This window comes from Acomys russatus, chromosome 1 (genome assembly GCF_903995435.1).
Source record: "Acomys russatus chromosome 1, mAcoRus1.1, whole genome shotgun sequence".
Taxonomy (NCBI): domain Eukaryota; kingdom Metazoa; phylum Chordata; class Mammalia; order Rodentia; family Muridae; genus Acomys; species Acomys russatus.
Window position 1 is genome coordinate 81045507 of NC_067137.1, and position 19116 is coordinate 81064622.

Genomic DNA, 19116 nt, shown 5'->3' on the forward strand with positions numbered 1-19116 from the left:
TGAGCGGGGCCTGCTCTACCTGGCACATAATGTTCCCCTGTACAATGGTGTTACCTCACACAGTCAGCATTTCAAGGTCCCCCCATTGTCCTAGGTGCCTTCATAGCATCTTTTCAGGATCCAAACTAAGGTCATGGTATTGCATTTCCTTGATGCGGTTCCTGAGTTCCTTTTAATCTGGAAGCACTTGTTAGTGTTTAGTGAGACTGACATTTAAGAGTACAGGCAAATGAAGATTTTTTTTGTCAGGTTTTTTGTTGTTGTTGTTTTGTTTTTTGTTTTTTGTTTGTTTAATTGAGACAGGATTTCTCTGTGTAGCCTTGGCTGTCTTGGACTCAATTTGTAGACCAGATTGGCCTCGAACTCAGAGACATCTGTCTGCCTCTGCCTCCCTGAGGGCTGAGAAGGTGTTTTCTTATTTATAGATGAAGGTTATTCATTTTTGGTAGTAAGTGATGTGTGTTCTTCTCAGTAAAAGTACATTATAGATACTTACCATCAGTTTGCCCCATACTAGGTGAAATCACCTTTGAATAGCTGGTTAATGTGGTTCCTGCCTAATTTCTGAACTTAGAGTTCTCTTAGGTTAACCTCTTCTCTCTGGAAAATAAAATAATACTTGTGGAGCTACTTAGCTACTAGGTATGCTGGTCTTTCTCTGTTTTGTTTTTTTTAATCACTCACTGAGGCTACTTTTGTATATCAGTACTTAAGATAGCAACGTGATAATTTTGTAATTTTTCATTCCTGCTTCATTTTTAGTTATTTAGTTCTCATAGCTATAACAAAAGTCTTCCCAGGGCAGCAAGGTGGTGTAGAGATAAAGGCACTTGTACTAAGCCTGACTATTTAGAGTCTGATTCTTGACTTCCATGTGTGTGCTGTGGCACATGTGACCGCAGATACACACACACACACACACACACACGCGCGCGCACACACACACACACACACACACACACACACACACACGGGGGACCAAATGTAAAAATAAAAATTTTAAAATAAAATCTTCCTTATTACTTTTTATTCATGGAGTGTAGTTAACTTAACAGGCTATAATTCATTGTTTAAAATTTTTATTTTAGGCCAGGAGTTGGAGGCCAGCCTGATCTATACAAAGAGAGTTCCAGGACAGCTAGAGCTATCACACAGAGAAACCCTGTCTCGAAGAACCAAAAAATAAAGTTTTATTTTGATGAGAATGTTATCCAGATTTAGCCAGTGGATACCTCTGCAGGCTGGTTTCTGTTTACTTTATATACACTTTTCCATTTCTTGAGCACGTGGCCACCTTTCTGACACTGCATCATATCATGACTTCATGATCTTCCCACCCACCCTGGATTAAACCTTGATAATGAGCTGGGTGAGGTAGTTCACACCTTTAATCCCAGCACTCTGGGGGGGCAGAGGCAGGTGGACCTCTGTGAGTTCGAGGCCATCCTGGTCTACAAAGCAAGTCCAGGACAGCCAAGATAACAAAAATCCTGTCTTAAAAAACAAAAAAGATGGGCTAGAGAGATGGCTCAGAGGTTAAGAGCACTGACTGTTCATCCAGAGGTCCTGAGTTCAGTTCCCAGCAACCACAACGTGGCTCTCAACCATCTATAATGTGATCTGATGCCCTCTTCTGGCCTGCAGATGTACATGCAGGCAGAGCACTGTATATGTAATAATAAATAAATAAATCTTAGAAAAAAAAGATAAAAAAGAAAAGAAAAAGATTTGAAATTGGCCATTTCTCCAGGGACCTTTGTTTCTTTCAATGGGAAATAAATATTTAGAAACCAAGACCCTAAAAAAAAAAAAAAGAAAAGAAACCAAGACCCTGATATTGGTTGTATGCACAGAAGTGTATGTAACAAAGTTGTAAAAAGGCAGAGTCCAACATACAAGTTGCAAACGAAAAAGAAAAACTGAGGCCCCTAAATGGAAATCTCAGTTCAGTCACTTAGTGGCTGTGTCACTTTATTACAGCAACTATGTTTATGTTATTTATCTTGTTACACACACACACACACACACACACACACTCTCTCTCTCTCTCTCTCTCTCTCTCTCTCTCTCTCTCTTTCTCTCTCTCTCTCTCTCCTCCTCACTCTCTTCCTCATCTCTTTCGCTCTCTCTCTCTCTCTCTTTCTCTCTCTCTCTCTCTCCCCATCCTATTACTAGTTTACAGCTGAGGATAACGGGATAGATAATGTCTTGCCAGTTTGGATTAGATAGTGTTATATGCATTTTTTCAGTGTGCGGCAAGTGCTCAGTGTATGAGTTTCAGTTAATAAGTCATTAATGTTGTGTGGTATTTATATTAAAGCATAGTATTGTAGTCCTTAATAATTACAATTTTTAATAGGTCAAGTAAACTGATATTTCAGTGCAGGTCACTTAAATAAGCACGAAGAGGTGTTAGAACTAAGGATAAGGAAAATTAGTCACTGCAGAATGTAAAGAAAGACATGTGATGATTCCTGTGCGAGAGGAGAAGATATTAAAAATGCAAAAAATAAGGGACCAATTGCCTCCAGATCATTTAGTAATTAACAGCATTGCACACCGCAGTGAATGACAGGTGTCAGCGTGTTCAGGAGCACACATAATGATTTCAAATCATCATGATTGTAAGTGAGCGTGCCTCCTGAGTGCTGGAATTAAAGGTGTGCACCATGCCTGGCTAGGTATTCTGTTTTTAAAATTGCATTTGGTGATACAATTAGGCTTCTCTGTCCTGGCATAGGAACCAGACTCCAGGATACTTAGGTGGCTGTATTACTTGTGTGAGGCAGGAGAGTGTCCGTCTCCTCAGCCCCAGTAAGAATGGTGAGGCAGCCATAGGAGCCACCTTGACTGTATAGCAGATGTAGCCCTCTGTGCCCAGCTGTGGCCTATGGTCAGCTAATGGTCAGCTTCTTCTGCCTCTTAGCACTGAAGATGAAAAGGAAGAAGAAAGCAGTGAAGAGGAAGATGAGGATAAACGGCGTCTCAACGATGAATTATTAGGAAAAGTTGTAAGTGTGCCGTCTACAGCGGAGAGCTCTGAATGGTACCCTGCTTTGGTACGTTTCACTACAAAGTTAGTCAGCTGTATTATTTGTTGAAAATGGGTTTTTTAAATATTGTGGAAGTAAAAAAAATATTGTGGAAGTATTATAAATCTAATGACAATTTTACTACATGTTTAAAAATTAAGAAGCAGAGGCAGGCAGATTGCTGTGAGTTTGAGGCCAGCCTGGTCTACAAAGCTAGTTCAGGAGAGCCAAGATAATATAGAGAAACCTGTCTCAGGAAAAAAAAAAAAAAAAAAAAAATTAAGAGTGTCAAGTGCACAAAAATTGGCGTCATCTTTAACTTTCTGGTCTCTGTTATCATTTATTGAGTTCTTTCAGGTTTTTCCCTCAGATGTGTTCTTTATCCTGTCAGGTTGCCATTTTACATCTTCAGTTCCTGAGGTTGATTCCTTAATTCTCTTTATTGCTGCTTTGTTGTCTCACTCTATAAGTCCAGGCTGCCCTGTTGTCTCACTCTATAAGTCCAGGCTGCCCAGGAACTTACTGTGTAGTCCATGCTGGCCTCAGATTCATGGCAATTCTCCAGCTCGCTGTCTTCAGCTGTAGGATTATAGTGTGAGCCACCACATCTGGCTCTGTGATTCTTTACTTCATTCATATTAATCACCTAGAAATAAGTTTTTAGGAGACCCATTTAAAATAACTGCTTATCTCACGACAATCCCGTTCTCAACAATGGAGTCACATGTGGTGCTGCACGGCTGTAGTTCCAGCTTCTCTGGAGTCCAAAATCAAGACGTTTGCTTCAGCCTAGGAGGTGGAGGAGACTAACTTGGGGTAACATAGAGCTTCACCTGGGAGGGGGCAAACTAGTAAAAGTACTTGCCCTGCAAGCCCGAGAGCTTAAGGGCCAGCTTGAATCCCCAGTGCCCAGAGCCAGGCACGACCCAGGACCAAGTGCACAGATACACAGAATTAAAAGCCTGCTGTCCTGCCAGTGTGGCCAAAAAGGCAAGCTCCAGTTAAGTGAGAGACCCTGTCTCAACTCAGTGATAGAAGACACCTGCCACCTTGTTGTGCCTCCCCATGTGCATGGGCACACATGCGTGTGTATCCTCACATCCATTTTGGTTTGGTTTGGTTTTTTTGCTTTGTTTTTTTGGGTTTTTTTTTTTTTTTTTGAGACAGGGTTTCTTTCTGTAGCCTTGGCTGTCCTGCTTTGTAGACCAGGCTGGCATGGAACTCACAGAGATCCGCCTGCTTCTGCCTCCCCAGTGAGTGTTAGTATTAAAGGTGTGTGCCACCACGCCCGGTTTCCACACATCTGTTTGCATCCGCATATCCTCACACATCCACACATTCATGTATATGCACGCATTCATGTACATTCGCACCACACACAAAATCTTAATCTTTTGGTTAATTAAATTTAGTTTTAGTGTAATCAGTTAATTTCACATTCTTTTAATTAATATCTGCAACTCCTTCACCATAACTCCTTCAACTTTCTTATTGTTGAAACAAGGTTTCACATATTTCAGGCTGGCCTCAAATTTGCCGTACAGCCTAGGATGACTTTGAACTTTTGGTCCTCCTGCCTTCATCTCCAAGATGCTAGGAATAAAAGTGTGTGCTACTATACCCAGTTCTGTGAGCATTGGAGGTCGAACACAGGGCTTCATGCATGCTAGGCAGGCACTCTACCACTGAGCTACCTTCCTTACTACCTCCTAAGGTACATGTTTATGGAATCCTGTGTGGCTTCTCCCCACCCTCAGTTAATGAGTGTTACCTGAGGACAACAGTGGGTTTACTTTGCCTTTGTTCTAAATTCCTTAGAAGATGGGCAAGGATGGGGCTTCTAGTATGCCACTCTCAAGAACATACACTCTGCACATAAAACAGTATATGTTACAAATTATATAGTAATTTTTAATAAAGATATATTTATTTATTATGTATACAGTGTTCTTCCTGCATATGTACATGGATGCAGGAAGAGGGCATCAGATCACATTGTAGATAGTTATGAGCCACCATTTCGCTGCTGGGAATTGAACTCAACACCTTTGGAAGAGCAGGCAGTGCTCTCCAGCCCCATATAGTAATTTTTTTTAAGGCCAATGTAGTTGGGCTTGCCTTTAATCCCAGCACTTGGGAGGCAGAGGCAGGAGGATCTCTGAGTTTGAGGCCAGCCTGGTCTACAAAGACAGTTCCAGGACAGCCAGGGCTACACAGAGAAACCCTGTCTGAAAAAGCCAAAAAAAAAAGTTACAGTAATTTTTAGTACTGGTACATAAACTAGAATAAGAAAGTAATAGGAAAGATGCATTTAGATTCTTAGTTTTTGAAATGGCAGTCGTTGTATCCACAAAGAATGAGAACAGGTGAGCAATAGAGGGTAGTTTATGAGAGGGAAAGACTGCTTAGTGCTGTTTATCTCACTGAGAACCCTCTTTGGCTGACTGGTAGATGAGCTTGGGGCAAGCATTGGATGTAACTACAAATGTAATTGACACCTGAGGCAGACGGGGCTTCAAAAGGTCATCTACAAAATTAGGAGATAATTCTGCAGCTAGTTCGGTAAAAGAATGGCATTTGCACTGCATGTGTGGGAATGTTCATAAGACAGTTTATTTGCTCCCTTGTTAAATTGGAAGTGACAAGACTAAATATGGAGGCCATTAGCGTGGCTCACAGGTGATGTGATGAGGCTTAGGCGTATGTTTATTCTTCCTTTAGTACCAGCTGGGGCCAAGTCTTCCTCCCTTGGTACTGTCCTGTGTCTGGTGTACCACCTCATCACCCTCCCGTTGTACTCTGTTTTATGTGTCTGAAGTTTGCCCCTTGGTTACACTGTTGCTTCTTGAGGTTAAGCACAGCTACTCTCCTGACCTGACAGTTACTAGCACAAGCACCCACCAAACATACATTTCTGTCTGGTGGGAAGCTGTGGCCGTGCCTGCGATCTTAACACTTGAAGGAGCATTGTGAGTTCAGTTACACAGCAGGTTCTGGACAGAACCTACATGAGACCCTGTGCCAGAAACCAAACAGTAATCAATAAGAATATTTAAAAATCCAGCCCAGTGTGCTGGTGCACACCTTTAATCTGAGCACTTTGGAGACAGAGGCAGATGGATCTATGAATCCGAGGCCAGCCTGGTGTACATAGTGAGTACCTTGTCTCAAAAATAAACACATAAATAAACATAAAAAAGCAAAACAAAAGACTATTTACAAATCTTGCTCTATACTGTTGAATATGATAGCCATAAACTATATGTTGCTATTTAACGTTAAATATAACTTAATTACAAAAACTAGAATTGGGAGCCAGAGTGTAGCTCTGAGATATACCTTTTGCCTTCTGTGTCCAAGGCTAAGGGTTTGTAAGGGATCTCAAGTAAGTGTGTCTGAGCAGCACCAGGAGTTCTACCCACTTAGCTTGAGGTTTCTTAAATACGAAGCTCTAAAACAGTATTCAAAAATGATTTACTAATGACACTGTTAAGGCATTTGTGTTTTACTTTCAAAGGCTAGATTAAGAAGCTCTTTGTGGGGGCTGAAGAGATGGCTCAGGGGTTAATAGCACTGCCTGCTCTTTCAAAGGTCCTGAGTTCAATTCCCAGCAACCACATAGTGGCTCACAACTATCTATAATGAGATTTGGTGCCCTCTTCTGGCACTGAGGTGTATGGGCAGCCAGAACACTGTATACATAATAAATAAATCTTTAAAGAAGCTCTTTGTGGGGCTGGAGAAATGTCTCAGAGGTTAAGAGCTCTTGCAGAGGTCCTGAGTTCAATTTCCATCAACCACATGGTGGCTCACAACCATCTGTAATGTGATCTGATGCCCTCTTCTGCCTTGCAGACTCAAACAAACAAAAAATATGAATGAAAAGAAAGAGCTCTTTGTTCAGTTTTTTTTAATGACAAATTGAACGTTGTTCATGCCCTGTTACAAAAGATCCTAATTTTTTTTTAAGAGGCAGATTTTAAAATAGATGCATACTAAGGTATATATTTTAAAACAAAGCGATTTTAGAACACATGTTGCCCTTGTAGAGGAGCAGAGTGCAGAGCCCTCAGACTGGAAGGTCTCTCTGTGAACCCAGGCATTTGCACACACGACTGAAAAACAATACAAAACAAATCAGTGACATGTGCCTTTAATCACAGCACTCTGGAGACAGAGGCAGGCAGATCTCTGTGTGTTTGAGGTCAGCCTGGTCTACATATTAATTTCTAGGCTAGCCAAAGCTACGTAGTGAGGCCCTGTCTCAAAACAAACAAAAATACTCACCATCAATTAAAAAAAAAAAAAAAAAAAACTATAGCGTGCCAAATTACCATCACAGGTCATGCGCTGGCAGCCATGTTGTCTCACACCTGCAGTCGCTGTTCTCAGGAACGCGGGAGTGGGATATGGAGTTCAGTCATCCTTGGCTATATAGTACGTTGTAGTCCAGCCCCCAAATAAAGTTTTGGGCCAGTGAGATAGGTCCACACATAAAGGTGCTTGTGCCAAGCCTGTGGCCTGAGTTTGATTCCCCTGACCTTCATGGGGGAAGAAGAAAATGATGACAAGTTGCCGTCTGGCCTTCACAGAATGCTGTGGTAATGCATGTGTGCTTGCCCACATAAATATATTCATCATTTATTTTATATTACCTAATGATTATGTTAAATAAGTAGATAGTATGCTAAAAATAATTAAGTCTTTTTTAAATTATTAGTAATGAGAGGTATTAACAATTAAGCTATTTCTTGTAAAATATAATCCATTTGAGACATTAGCAGATAGATTTTTTTTTTTTCATTTTATTTCGTTGTGTATAGGGTATTTTGCCTGCATAGATGCCTGTGTGCTGCGGGGTGGGCGGGCCCTTATGGAGGCCAGAAGAGGGTGTCAGATTCCCTGGAACTAAGGTTATGGTCTATTGTGAGCCATCACTTAGGTACCAGAAACAGAACCTGGGCCATCTGGGTCCTCTCAGCTGCTGAGCTATCTCTCCAGTCCCCCTGCCCCCAAGCTAGGTTGGGGCCATTCTTGGGCCTGGCGAGGTGGCTCAGTAGGTAATGGTGTTTGTCACTAACTCTGACAACCTGAGTTGGAGACCCACATGGTGAAATGAAAGAACCAAGTCTTACAAGTTATGCTTGGACCTCCTCATGAGGGCCACAGCAAACTTTACATCAACACAAGTAAACGAATAGGCATAATTTTTTAAAAATTCAAACATTCTTGTTTAGGGTATATCTCAGTGGTTAGTGCTTCCCTATATACAAAAGGCCTTGGATTCGATTACTTAGAAGTGGGGGGAGGGCTGATTAGTAGATAATTCAGTGTTCTTTTTTTGAGAAAGTGGGGTCAGTGGATTCTGAATTTGTATTCCAGGTCATCTCTCCCAGCTGCAATGATGACGTCACAGTGAAAAAGGATCAGTGTTTAGTTCGATCATTTATTGATTCTAAATTGTGAGTAATGAAACACCCAGTTATGATTCATGGGGATGGGACACAGTGATTGGCCACCTACCATAAAGGCAAGTCACTCAAGGTGGAAGTGAGAGGTTGTTACTGTGTTTTAAGTTTTTATGTAGGGCACTTTTAGCTGATAAATTTTATGTAAAAATTCAACAATAAGTAAGAACACTATTAAAGATATATTTATTTGTAAATAAAGTATGTGTAGTTTTTTAATTGAATTTTTTTTTTTCGAGACAGGGTTTCTCTGTGTAGCCTTGGCTGTCCTGGACTTACTTTGTAGACCAGGCTGGCCTTGAACTCACAGCAATCCGCCTACATCTGCCTCTCAAGTGCTAGGATTAAAGGTGTGCACCACCACCACCTGGCTTAATTTTTGTATTTTTATCTTGTACTATTTAATATTATATCTTATGAAACTTTAATAGACTTTTTAATAATTAGCTTTACTTTTTATTTTTTTAAAAAACTAAAAAACTTTTGCTTAAATTCATATTTTTCTTCCAAAAAACCAATATTCCAAAATTAAATATATATATTTATTAAGTTATTCTCTGTGGAAAATATACCATAATATATATGACAATCATAAAAATATTGTAACAGTTTAACAAAAATGCAGAAATACTGAACAAAATAGGAGTTGTAAGTAATGAAATTCCTATGTCAATAGAAACTCTGTTGTATATAGGGAAGGTGTGAATTGGGAAATAATGTGAATTTGATGCTCTGAAATAAGAATGCTCTGAGTGCATGAAGCTGAAAAGACACTAGCTTTGCCTGCACTACCTCCAAGGCTTCACTAAGTAAGGATCAGGAGCTTCATGGCCTTCAACTTTTAAAACACCATTGGACAAAATAATTTTGACTCTTGAGGTTTTGGGTGTGTGTTATTGTGACCGTTTCAATATTCATTTAATAAGCAATTCTCCTCGTTTTATTTTTTCTCCTAGTTACTCTATAGCAAGAAAGGACATTAAGGAGCTTGACATTCTCAGTCTTCCAGAACCCGAGCTCTGTGCTAAGCCAGGTAAAAGAAAGCTGGGTCAGTATGTTATTTCATGATGCGACTGTGTGTGGGAAGAAACAAAGGCTGACTAGTCTCTGTCACCCTGTCTCCATGTGGCCCACGGGCTGCATGTGGTCCAGTGCAAAGTCATTAACTTCCCCTTGCTTGTGCTGCTCAGTGGCGTGGGTTCTGAGTGTGAGCCTCACAGATAACGTGTCAGCCACACCTCAGTGGCTGCCCTCACTTAATGGCATTTTTTTCATGTCTCAATGAAATGTTTGGTTTATAAATTTTACAGATTTAACTTGCTTGTTTGATCATTAACATTTCTTTGAAGGGTGCAGAAGGGTTGTTTCTCTACATATCCCTGGTTATTCTGGAACTCACTGTGTAAACCAGTAGCCTGGAACTGACAGAGATCTACCTGCCAAGTGCTGAGACTGACGTCATGCACTGCCACACCTGGCTGACTCCTAGCATTTCTGATAGTCGTAAGGCTTGAGAGGTGGCTCAGTGCGTAAGAGCACTCACTGCTCCTGCCGAGGACCCTAGCACCTCCTCGGCAGCTCACAACCATCTGCATCAGTTCTAGTGGGTTTTATGGTGCTGCACATAAATATACACACTCATACACATAAAATAAAAAATGAATCTTTTTTCCTAAAAGGCTATTTCTCATCTTTGCCAGGTTCGGTGTCACTTAGGAGGTAGAGGCATAAGGGTCACAAGTTCCAGGCTAGATTGGGCTATATGGTGACGTAGTGAGAATCTGTCCCACAGCAATAAACAAACGTAAATTCCAACAGAACTTGTGATGACTCCACATGCTTCTCTGCCTCATGAGCAGCCCGGTTTCCTGGATTGGTTTGTGAATGACAGCTGGATTTGGGTTGAGCCTCCTGGCTGAGGGGCCTGCGTCTCCCTGAACTCCACGCTGTTCATTCCGTAGCAGCTGCCCAAGGCCATGTTTCCTTCCAGGGCTTCGCAGAGCAAGTGTCTTCCTACGAGCTAGAATCGTTCCTGATAATTGGAAAATGGATATGAATGAGATCCTGGAGTCATCCAGCAGTGACGATGAGGAGTGCCCACCTGAGGACAATGAAGAGGAGAAGGAAAAAGAGGCCAAAAAGGAGGAAGAAGAGCTGGTAGGTTCAACTCCGTGTTTGCAACATGGAAACTTCTGCTTTGCTTTCTAGTGGAAATAATGTCTCCATGTATTTGCTTTCTGTCTAGAGTCTCTGTTGTTGGTGTTTGTCTGAAATGTTTCTTAGCTTAATTTGGTTGAGGAGTTGTAGCTAATTGGATCATAGTGTAGTGTATAAATCTAGACAAAGTTTTAGCCCGGAGTTACCAAAAAGTACTTTTCAAGGTTAGTCAATAAGATTGGGGGGAGGGGAAGGGAGGGATTGCAGAATTAGGTAGTTTTAGGTGTTTTTATGTGCACACAGTCAGTGTGTGGGTAATTGTCATCTGCTTTCAGAGTCAGAAAGATACTGTCCTCAGCTAGGACAGCTGAAATGTGGAGTGGGGGGATTTGAACCCAGGTCTTGGTTCTCCTAACTTGGAAACCTTTTAAGGGGGTAAATAGTCTTAGTCACGCCCAAAGAAAAAACTCTCCAGGCAGCTTGACAAGTCATAGAAAAAAATGTAGATTGTCTTTTTATCATGAGTGGTTTTCTTTGTAATATTGCTGTGTTGTCACAATATGGTTATAGAAATCATGCGTGCAGTTACCATGGTTGCTCATGTGGTGTTTGTCTGTTTATTCACCAGTGTTTCATAAAATGGGATAAATTTTCTAGTATAATTTTGGTTGTTGAGAGGCAAAACAAAGAGCATGAGTTTGTAGAAAAAGAAGACTATTTGAGCATGAAAAAATGTGCCCTGAAAATGTGGGATGCGTTTGTTTGTTTTACATGCACAAATGTGAGCCCTTGGAGTACCACGACTGGGTTTGTTCATGAGGAAGAATATCTGCTAGTTCTTTGCTTTGACTTCCCCTGCAGCATTTGGCTTTTTACACTCTGAAATCAGAATGGCGGTTCATACTTACAGGCTGCCTACAGAGTTGCCATAGTAACGTGCTGTTGGTTTTAAGTGAGCATGCTCAGAAAGACAGGAAGGTTTAGCAGAGGCTTGGCAGGTTGCCAGTGGAGGTTTGCCAGCTGCTTTGAAATGGGCTGTCTTTCTCTTCCTTTCATGTAATGTCTGATTTTTATGTGGAAGAGAATGTAAGTAGTGCTGGATAGCCCTGCGGATGCTGTGACCTAAGAGGGACAGCAGATATTTTCCAGTCAGACTGGCATGTCCAGACCGTGCACTGACTAAGTAGAAGGGGAATCGAACCATTTTGCATTTGAAAGGAAATGCAGCACATAGGTAAGACTTTACAAAATATATTTAGTTACTGTTTTGATTGCCAAACAATGAAATTAAATAAGAATTTTAGGTGTTGAGTATATGTCTGATGTGGTAGAGCTCATAACCAAGCATAATTGTTCATGTAAAAAAGACAGTAGGAATCTATTTTTAGAAGATTAGTGGGTAAAGGGTGTATTTCTCAAACATAGGATAGCTTTTGGAATGACTGTGATAAGACAGTTAGGCAAAATTCAGGTTTAAAAATTTGAATATTAGATGTGATGTCGGTATTTTATCTGTATTTAGTATTAGGTTATGTGTTTCAGGGTAAATAGGCCACATTTTCAGGGTGTGAACTGTTAGCAGTCTGTGGATTAGCCTTTGGATTTTTATTTAACAATAATTAGGATCTTCTATTGCCAAATGCTAAAAAAGGGTTGGTTTCTTTATTTTTGCTAATACTTTTAATTGGTATCCCTTCCAGAATGCATTTTTCCTCCCTTTCAAAAAATACCCTGAAATTTTAAACAAAGAGACTAAAAAGAGCTTTGAAATAAGTTGCAGAGGGTACCTCTAAAACAGTAAATAGTGCTCATGTTACAATGATTAATTCCACAATATTATAATGTTTCACTCAAGCTGTTAATGATAAATATTAGTAAAAATGCACATAGCAGGGACTATTATTTGCAAGTAATAGTAAAGAAAAAGTAAAAGATAAAGACACTTAGAAAAATAGTATCTTCTTATAGTGTGTTACTTATGAACTTGATAAAATTTAGTGAACATGGTTGCTTTATTTCTGCTTTTAAAAATTCCATCAAAAATCACAAAATATAGGCAAGATTTACACAGTTTATTTTAAATTATTTTTCAGGTGCTCATTTTCACAGCATATGCTCTATTGGCACATACTTGTAAACTAGTTCTCTGGCCACCTTGGTGGATTTTTTAAAGTGAGATTTTGGTTGTTTCAAGGGGAAAAAATCAGCTGCATTTCTTGCTTTTGGATTTGAGATTTAGTTGCTGAATCATCCTAACTTATCTTGAAGAATAGTATTTAAAACACTTAACATGCTGATCAACCAAGAAATGCTTTAAATTATATGTATCGAAGGAGAAACATGAGGATGGTATACATTAAATAATCTGATAAGCCAAGACCTACCTGGCTTAGTCATTATGGGCCTTTCCCACAGCAGTGAGGCTAAGCGGCTGTTATTACATTACAGCTCATAACTCTCCCTCAGATGGAGTGATGCTGTGCTTCTTAGGAAGACAGAACGTTGCTTTACAAGGATCCAAGATGCTTTGTAACATTCTGCAAGCCGATAAACGGTACCAGATACTGTCACCCAGCGCAGGCTAGCAAGCATATGCAGCAGAATCATACAAGTGTTAGCTCTCTCTGCAGTGTGAGGGAGCCTCTGCTTAGACATTGAGCCTCGGGTGCTTAAGCCTAAGTGGGAGCAGGGAGATCTGAGAGTCTACAGCTTTGTCACAGAGCAGTAACTTTTCGTTTAATATTTTATTTTCTACTCAGATGATGCTTCAGCATTTGAGTGTAGGCAGTGTGTCTCATACTGTGCTTGGGAGGAGACGTGGGGATCTGATAGAGGGCTTCCTGTCTGTATTGCTGGCTGCAGCCCGTAGACAATCATGCTGAAAAAGGCATAGAGATTATTCTTGTGGGTGTTATTTTTTTTTTTAATTAAAAAAATTTTTTTTGTTTGTTTTTCAAGACAGGGTTTCTCTGTGTAGCCTTGGCTGTCCTGGACTAGCTTTGTAGACCAGGCTGGTCTCGAACTCAGAGCTCTGCCTGCCTCAACCTCCCAAGTGCTGGGATTACAGGTGTGTGGCACCGCACCCGGCTTGTGGATATTATTTAAATGTGTTTGTTAAGAAAATTTTATATTAGAAGAGACATTACTAATTTTTTTTGAACTTGGAAATTTATTGGAAAGTCCAGATGAATATAAATAGTGATAGCAGTTATTAATTTCTCTTAGGTTTATATGGGATAAACAGGGGAGTTTCCTCAGAGTAGCATGTTAGAAGATTAATTAGCAAAAAGGAGTTTAGCTAGTTTTAGCTTAAACCATCATGCCTTTATCAGTAGGCTTTGTGTATCAGATTTCATGTGTAGCAATGAAAATTAAAATTAATGAGTTTTTAAAAATAAGAACTGCTCTTCTTAGTCAAATGTAGTGATACACTCATTTTTTCAGTCTTGAAAATTTTCTAGAGATTACCACAACATTGGCACCCAAGGTAATTTTCCATTATTGTAAAACTCATAAGTGCCCGAGTTTTTTAATTCCTAGAAATATTACGTGGTATTTAGATTAAATATCATCTTGTCAATCTATGACCAGTAGATTAAAGACATTTATTGATGATCATTCAAGATCACTTTGTGTATAGACCCACAGTAAGTGCTTAATAACTCAGGCAAACTCTAATGTCAGCAAAAACTAAAGATTTTAAATGTAATACAGATATTTTAAGTGTATCTAATAACTTCAGCTACCAATAGAAATAAGCTTTAGGTACATCTGAAACACCAACCTTCAATGAATAATTTAGGTATTAGCTTACATTAAATATAACAACTTGCTTAAATTTAGATTACTAAACACAAAATAAAAAATGTCCTAACGGTGGGCTGGAGAGATGGCTCAGGGGTCAAGAGCATGGCTGGTATTGCTGAGGACCTCGGTTTGGCTGGTTTGGTACTTAGCAGTCACGTTGCAGTTTGGGATCCAGTGCCTTTTCTGGGTTCCTCAGGTACTGCATGCATGGGGTGCACTTGTATAACTGCAGGAAAAGCATGCATATACATTAAAAACAAATTTTAAGTCCTAATGTTTGAAAAATCTTCACTGTTTTAGCCTACAACTTGAACCACACTAAGTCCACCTAATGAGGCCAAAGAGGTTTGTACATTTGTTCACACAAATACAGCTACATTTAAAAATAATTATCGTGGGGCTGGAGAGATGGCTCAGCGGTTAAGAGTGCTGCCTGCTCTTCCAAAGGTCCTGAGTTCAAATTCCCAGCAACCACATGGTAGCTCACAACCATCTATAATGTGATCTGATGCCCTCTTCTGGCCTATCGATATACATGTAAGCAGAGCACTGTATACATAATAATGAATAAGTAAATCTTAAAAAAAAAATAGTTATTGTGTATATAGGTGCTCATATGTACCTGTGCACTACTTGCATGCCTGGTGCCTATGGAGGCCAGAGGAGGATGTCAGATCCCTGGAACTGGAGTTACAGATGGCTGTGAATCACCATGTGGGAGTTGGGAATCAAACCCAGGCCCTGTGGAAAAGCGGCTCTTAACCACAGAGCCATCCCTCTAGCATTCTAATACAGATGTATATATGAAATTCTTATGTAATCATGTGGTCATATAAGAGGTTTGAGTGACATTAAAGCTTGATGATAGCGGGGCGGTGGTGGCACATGTCTTTAATCCCAAGGCTGCACTTGGATGGTGGACCCTCTGTAAGGTTGAAGCCAGCCTGGTCTATAGAGCAAGTTTCAGGACAGCCAGGGCTACATAGAGAAACTTTGTCTTGAAAAATAAAAAAACAGGGGCTGGAGAGATGGCTCAGTGGTTAAGAGCACTGCCTGCTCTTCCAAAGGACCTGGGTTCAATTCCCAGCACCCACATGGCAGCTCACAACTATCTGTAACTCCAAGATCTGACACCCCTACACCAATGCACATATATTAAAATTAAATAAAATATTTAAAAAAAAAAAAAAAAAAAAAAAAAAAAGAAAAAAAAAACAAAGAAACAACAACAACAAAAGCTAAACCAACCAACCAAGTCAAAAGACAAACCTGGCAGTGGGGGTGCGCGTTTTTAATCCCAGCACTTGGGAGGCAGAGACAGGTGGATCTCTGTGAGTTCGAGGCCAGCCTGGACTACAGAGTGAGTTCCAGGACAGCCAGAGCTGTTACACAGAGAAACACTGTTTTGGAAAAACCAAAAAACAAAAACAAAAGACCTTGATTATAGCACCAATATCACATCTTCATGATTATAGTATATGCAGCATTTCAAATGGACAGATATGTCACTAGGTTTAGTTCCTGTTGTAATTTAAGAGTCATATAATTATTTTAAGGGTGACTGTTAGGTTGTAGAACAGTCTTACTGTGCACATAGCACACCCTTTGGTTCTTGGTAGTGTTTTACATGGGTGGAAGGGTCAGGAAGGGGATTCTTGTAGATTTTAGGGTCAGTGTTATTGGGTCTCGAGTATTATCGGTCAGTTCAGTGTTTGCAATCAAGTCGTTGTTGAACGTCAGCTTGTCTCCACTCCAGCTTTGAACAGAAACTTCTGAGTTTCAGATGAGAGCAGACTTTAGACCCGACAGCCTGCTCCCCTTCCCAGGCTCAGCCTGTCATCTCTGAGAGCCAAGTCCCTGGGGTTCCACCCTGGATCAGGAAGTCTTAGCCCATCGGCTCCCTGTCTTCCTCCTTGAGCCCTTTCTGTTCTGCTTCCCCATCTCTGCCCTGGCATTCCCTCCAGCTGTCTGGTGGCCGTGCTTACCCTTTGGCCAGGCTGCTCAGTCCCATGCACTGTCTCCGGCTTCTCTTGCTCTCACTGTGGTAAGTCTCGACCTTACCATGACCAGAACAACTTTGCTGACAGTCACCAGAGACTTTAGCCAAACAAAAGTGTATCTTAAGTATTCTGACTCCTTAGTAGCATTCAGATGCCATGACATTACCCCTTCTGGTTTACCTTTCAGCCAAGTGATAAAATGATCCTGGATCTCTGTGCATCTCAGCTGTCTCTTCGCTACAGGCGCTTTTATTAAGCTGCCCGTGAACATTTTTTTTTTCTTGTTTATAAGAATTCAAACTCAGTCTGCACACGGTCTCTTACCTCCTTTCTCCCTCCCTGGCTATTCCTAATTTATTTTAATAAAAGCACCACGCCCAGTTGCCTAAGCCAGATACACAGAAGGCACCTTGATTCTTTTCTTGTTCTACCTACTTGGATAGCCCACTTCTTTGAGTTTCTGCTCTGCCAGCCTTAGTGCAGGCAGTCACTGTCTTCACCTACCTGTGCTGGTGTCCACACTCACCCTCCAGTCTGTTCTCTGTACTAGATCTGAGGTCAGTTTTCTTAAAAACAGAAACTACATGGGATCCCTTTGGGAATAAATAATTGTAGGGCACAAAAGAGGTTGAGGCTTTTACTTTTCTGAACTGAAATATCTCTAAAGCGTGTTATGTAAAACCATCTCTTCAAAGTGCTGTGCTTAGTGTCACATGTATTCCAGGGTTATTTATTCAGGTAATTCACTGTTGGGGCTTCTGGACCATACACAACTATTGCCAGCTTAATTTTTTGAACTTAACTTTCCTCTTATTTTATATTAATTTATATACATATTTACATATGTAGAGGAGGTAGGTCGTCATAGAGCATGACTCAAAGGCTGGAGGACAGCCTGTGGAAGTTGGTTCTCTCCTACCATGTGGGTCCTGGGACTTGAACTTAGGACACAAGGCTTGGTTGCAACCAACACTCTTGCCCACTGAGCCATCTCACCAGTTCTCTACTTATTTAAGGCAGGAGCTCTAGAAGCCTAGACTGTCCTCCCAACTTTGTATGTAGCTGAAGATGACCTTGACCCTCCTATCTTTACCTCCCAAGTTCTGGGCTTGCAGCTGCCTCCTGCCATTTCCTGCTCAACTGTCAGATTTTGTACTTGGAACTTTGTAGATAGTTCTTCATTGCTGGTTAGGGATGGAGATTTTAAGCGCTCTCTTTCCCTTTCCCTCCTTTCATGGGATGGGGTGTTGCTATGCTGCACAGCTGACTTTGAATTCCTATGCTCACACAATTCTTTGGCTCTGCCTCCTGAGTAGCTGAGACTGCAAGTGCACATCACTGTACCAAGCCTTTTCTTTTTTAATTTTCTTTATTTTATTTTATATGTATGAATGCATGCGTGGTGTCCTCAGAAGTCAGAATAAGAAATCAAATCCCCAGGATGGAAGTTACAGATGATTGGAAGACACTGCCTGGATGCTGGGAATCAAACCCTTCAGCAAGAGCAACAAGTATTCTTAACTGCTGAACTATCTTTCCAAACACTTTAAAAATATTCTTGGGGGCTGGAGAGATGGCTCAGAGGTTAAGAGCACTGATTGCTCTTCCAGAGATCCTGAGTTCAATTCCCAGCAACCACATAGTGGCTTACAGCCATCTATAGCGTGATCTGATGCCCTCTTCTGGCCTGCAGGTGTACATGCAGACAGAGCATTGTATACAACAGAAATAAATAAATCTTTAAAAATAAATAAATAAAAATAAAAATATTCTTGGGGGCTGGAGAGATGGCTCAGCAGTTAAGAGCACTGACTGCAGGTTCAATTCCCAGTATCCACATGGAGGCTCACAACTATAACTCCAGTTCCAGAGGATCAGCACCCTCACACATACATACAGACAGACAGACAGACAGGCAAAACACCAATGCACATAAAAAAGTAATAAATAAAAAATTTAAATATTCTTTGTTTGTTTTGTTTTATTTTTCAAGACAGGGTTTCTCTGTGTAGCCTTGGCTGTCCTGGATTCTCTTTGTAAACCAGGCTGGCCTGGACTCACAGAGAGATCCGCCAGCCTCTGCTTCCCAAGTGCTTTGCCTAAAGGTGTAAGCCACCTCACCAGGCTTAAACATATTCTTTTAAAATTAAAGTTATTAACCAGTCCACTGAGATATTGTGATATCCCTGTAGCATGAGAACATTTGCCACCAGGAAGATGTACCTTTTCTTATCTCTATTAAAGTACATAGCACTGTTAGGGCCTAAGAGTGAAGATAAGTCACCCAAATAATTTTCTGCTTATTTTTACAGACTTGTTGGTTTTAAAATGAAAACTGCATAACCATCTTATCAGTATAATAAATACCAGTATAAATATTTAAGAGATTGTGTGTGTGTCTGTGGGTATGTCTGTATGTATGTGGGGGGGTCTTGTGTGAGAGGTGCTGTGGCTGGTTCCTTTAAGCAGGCTTCCTAGCATTCAGCAAGCAGATCATCCAGTACCTTCTCTAGTTTCTAATTTTTTCTTATGAAAAAACTTAGGCTTGGTTTTCATAAGCACTTCCATTTTTTGTTTTCCCTTTTCTTTTTAAAATCATTTATTTTTAGCAGGGCATGGTGGTGCACACCTTTAATCCCAGCATTCAGGAGG

The 19116-nt window shown here is 40.6% G+C and overlaps 1 protein-coding gene across 2 annotated transcripts in view; it reads left to right on the forward strand.

Annotated features, from left to right (window-relative positions):
- The window catches only part of Arid4a (AT-rich interaction domain 4A), a 112064-nt gene that overhangs the window by 57331 nt on the left and 35617 nt on the right, over positions 1 to 19116 (forward strand). For both annotated transcript variants that reach the window (XM_051147195.1, XM_051147194.1), the window contains 4 exons: positions 2927 to 3059; positions 8415 to 8494; positions 9457 to 9533; positions 10491 to 10657. In XM_051147195.1, the coding sequence (XP_051003152.1) occupies positions 2927 to 3059; positions 8415 to 8494; positions 9457 to 9533; positions 10491 to 10657 (457 nt within the window). The remainder of the gene's footprint in view (positions 1 to 2926; positions 3060 to 8414; positions 8495 to 9456; positions 9534 to 10490; positions 10658 to 19116) is intronic.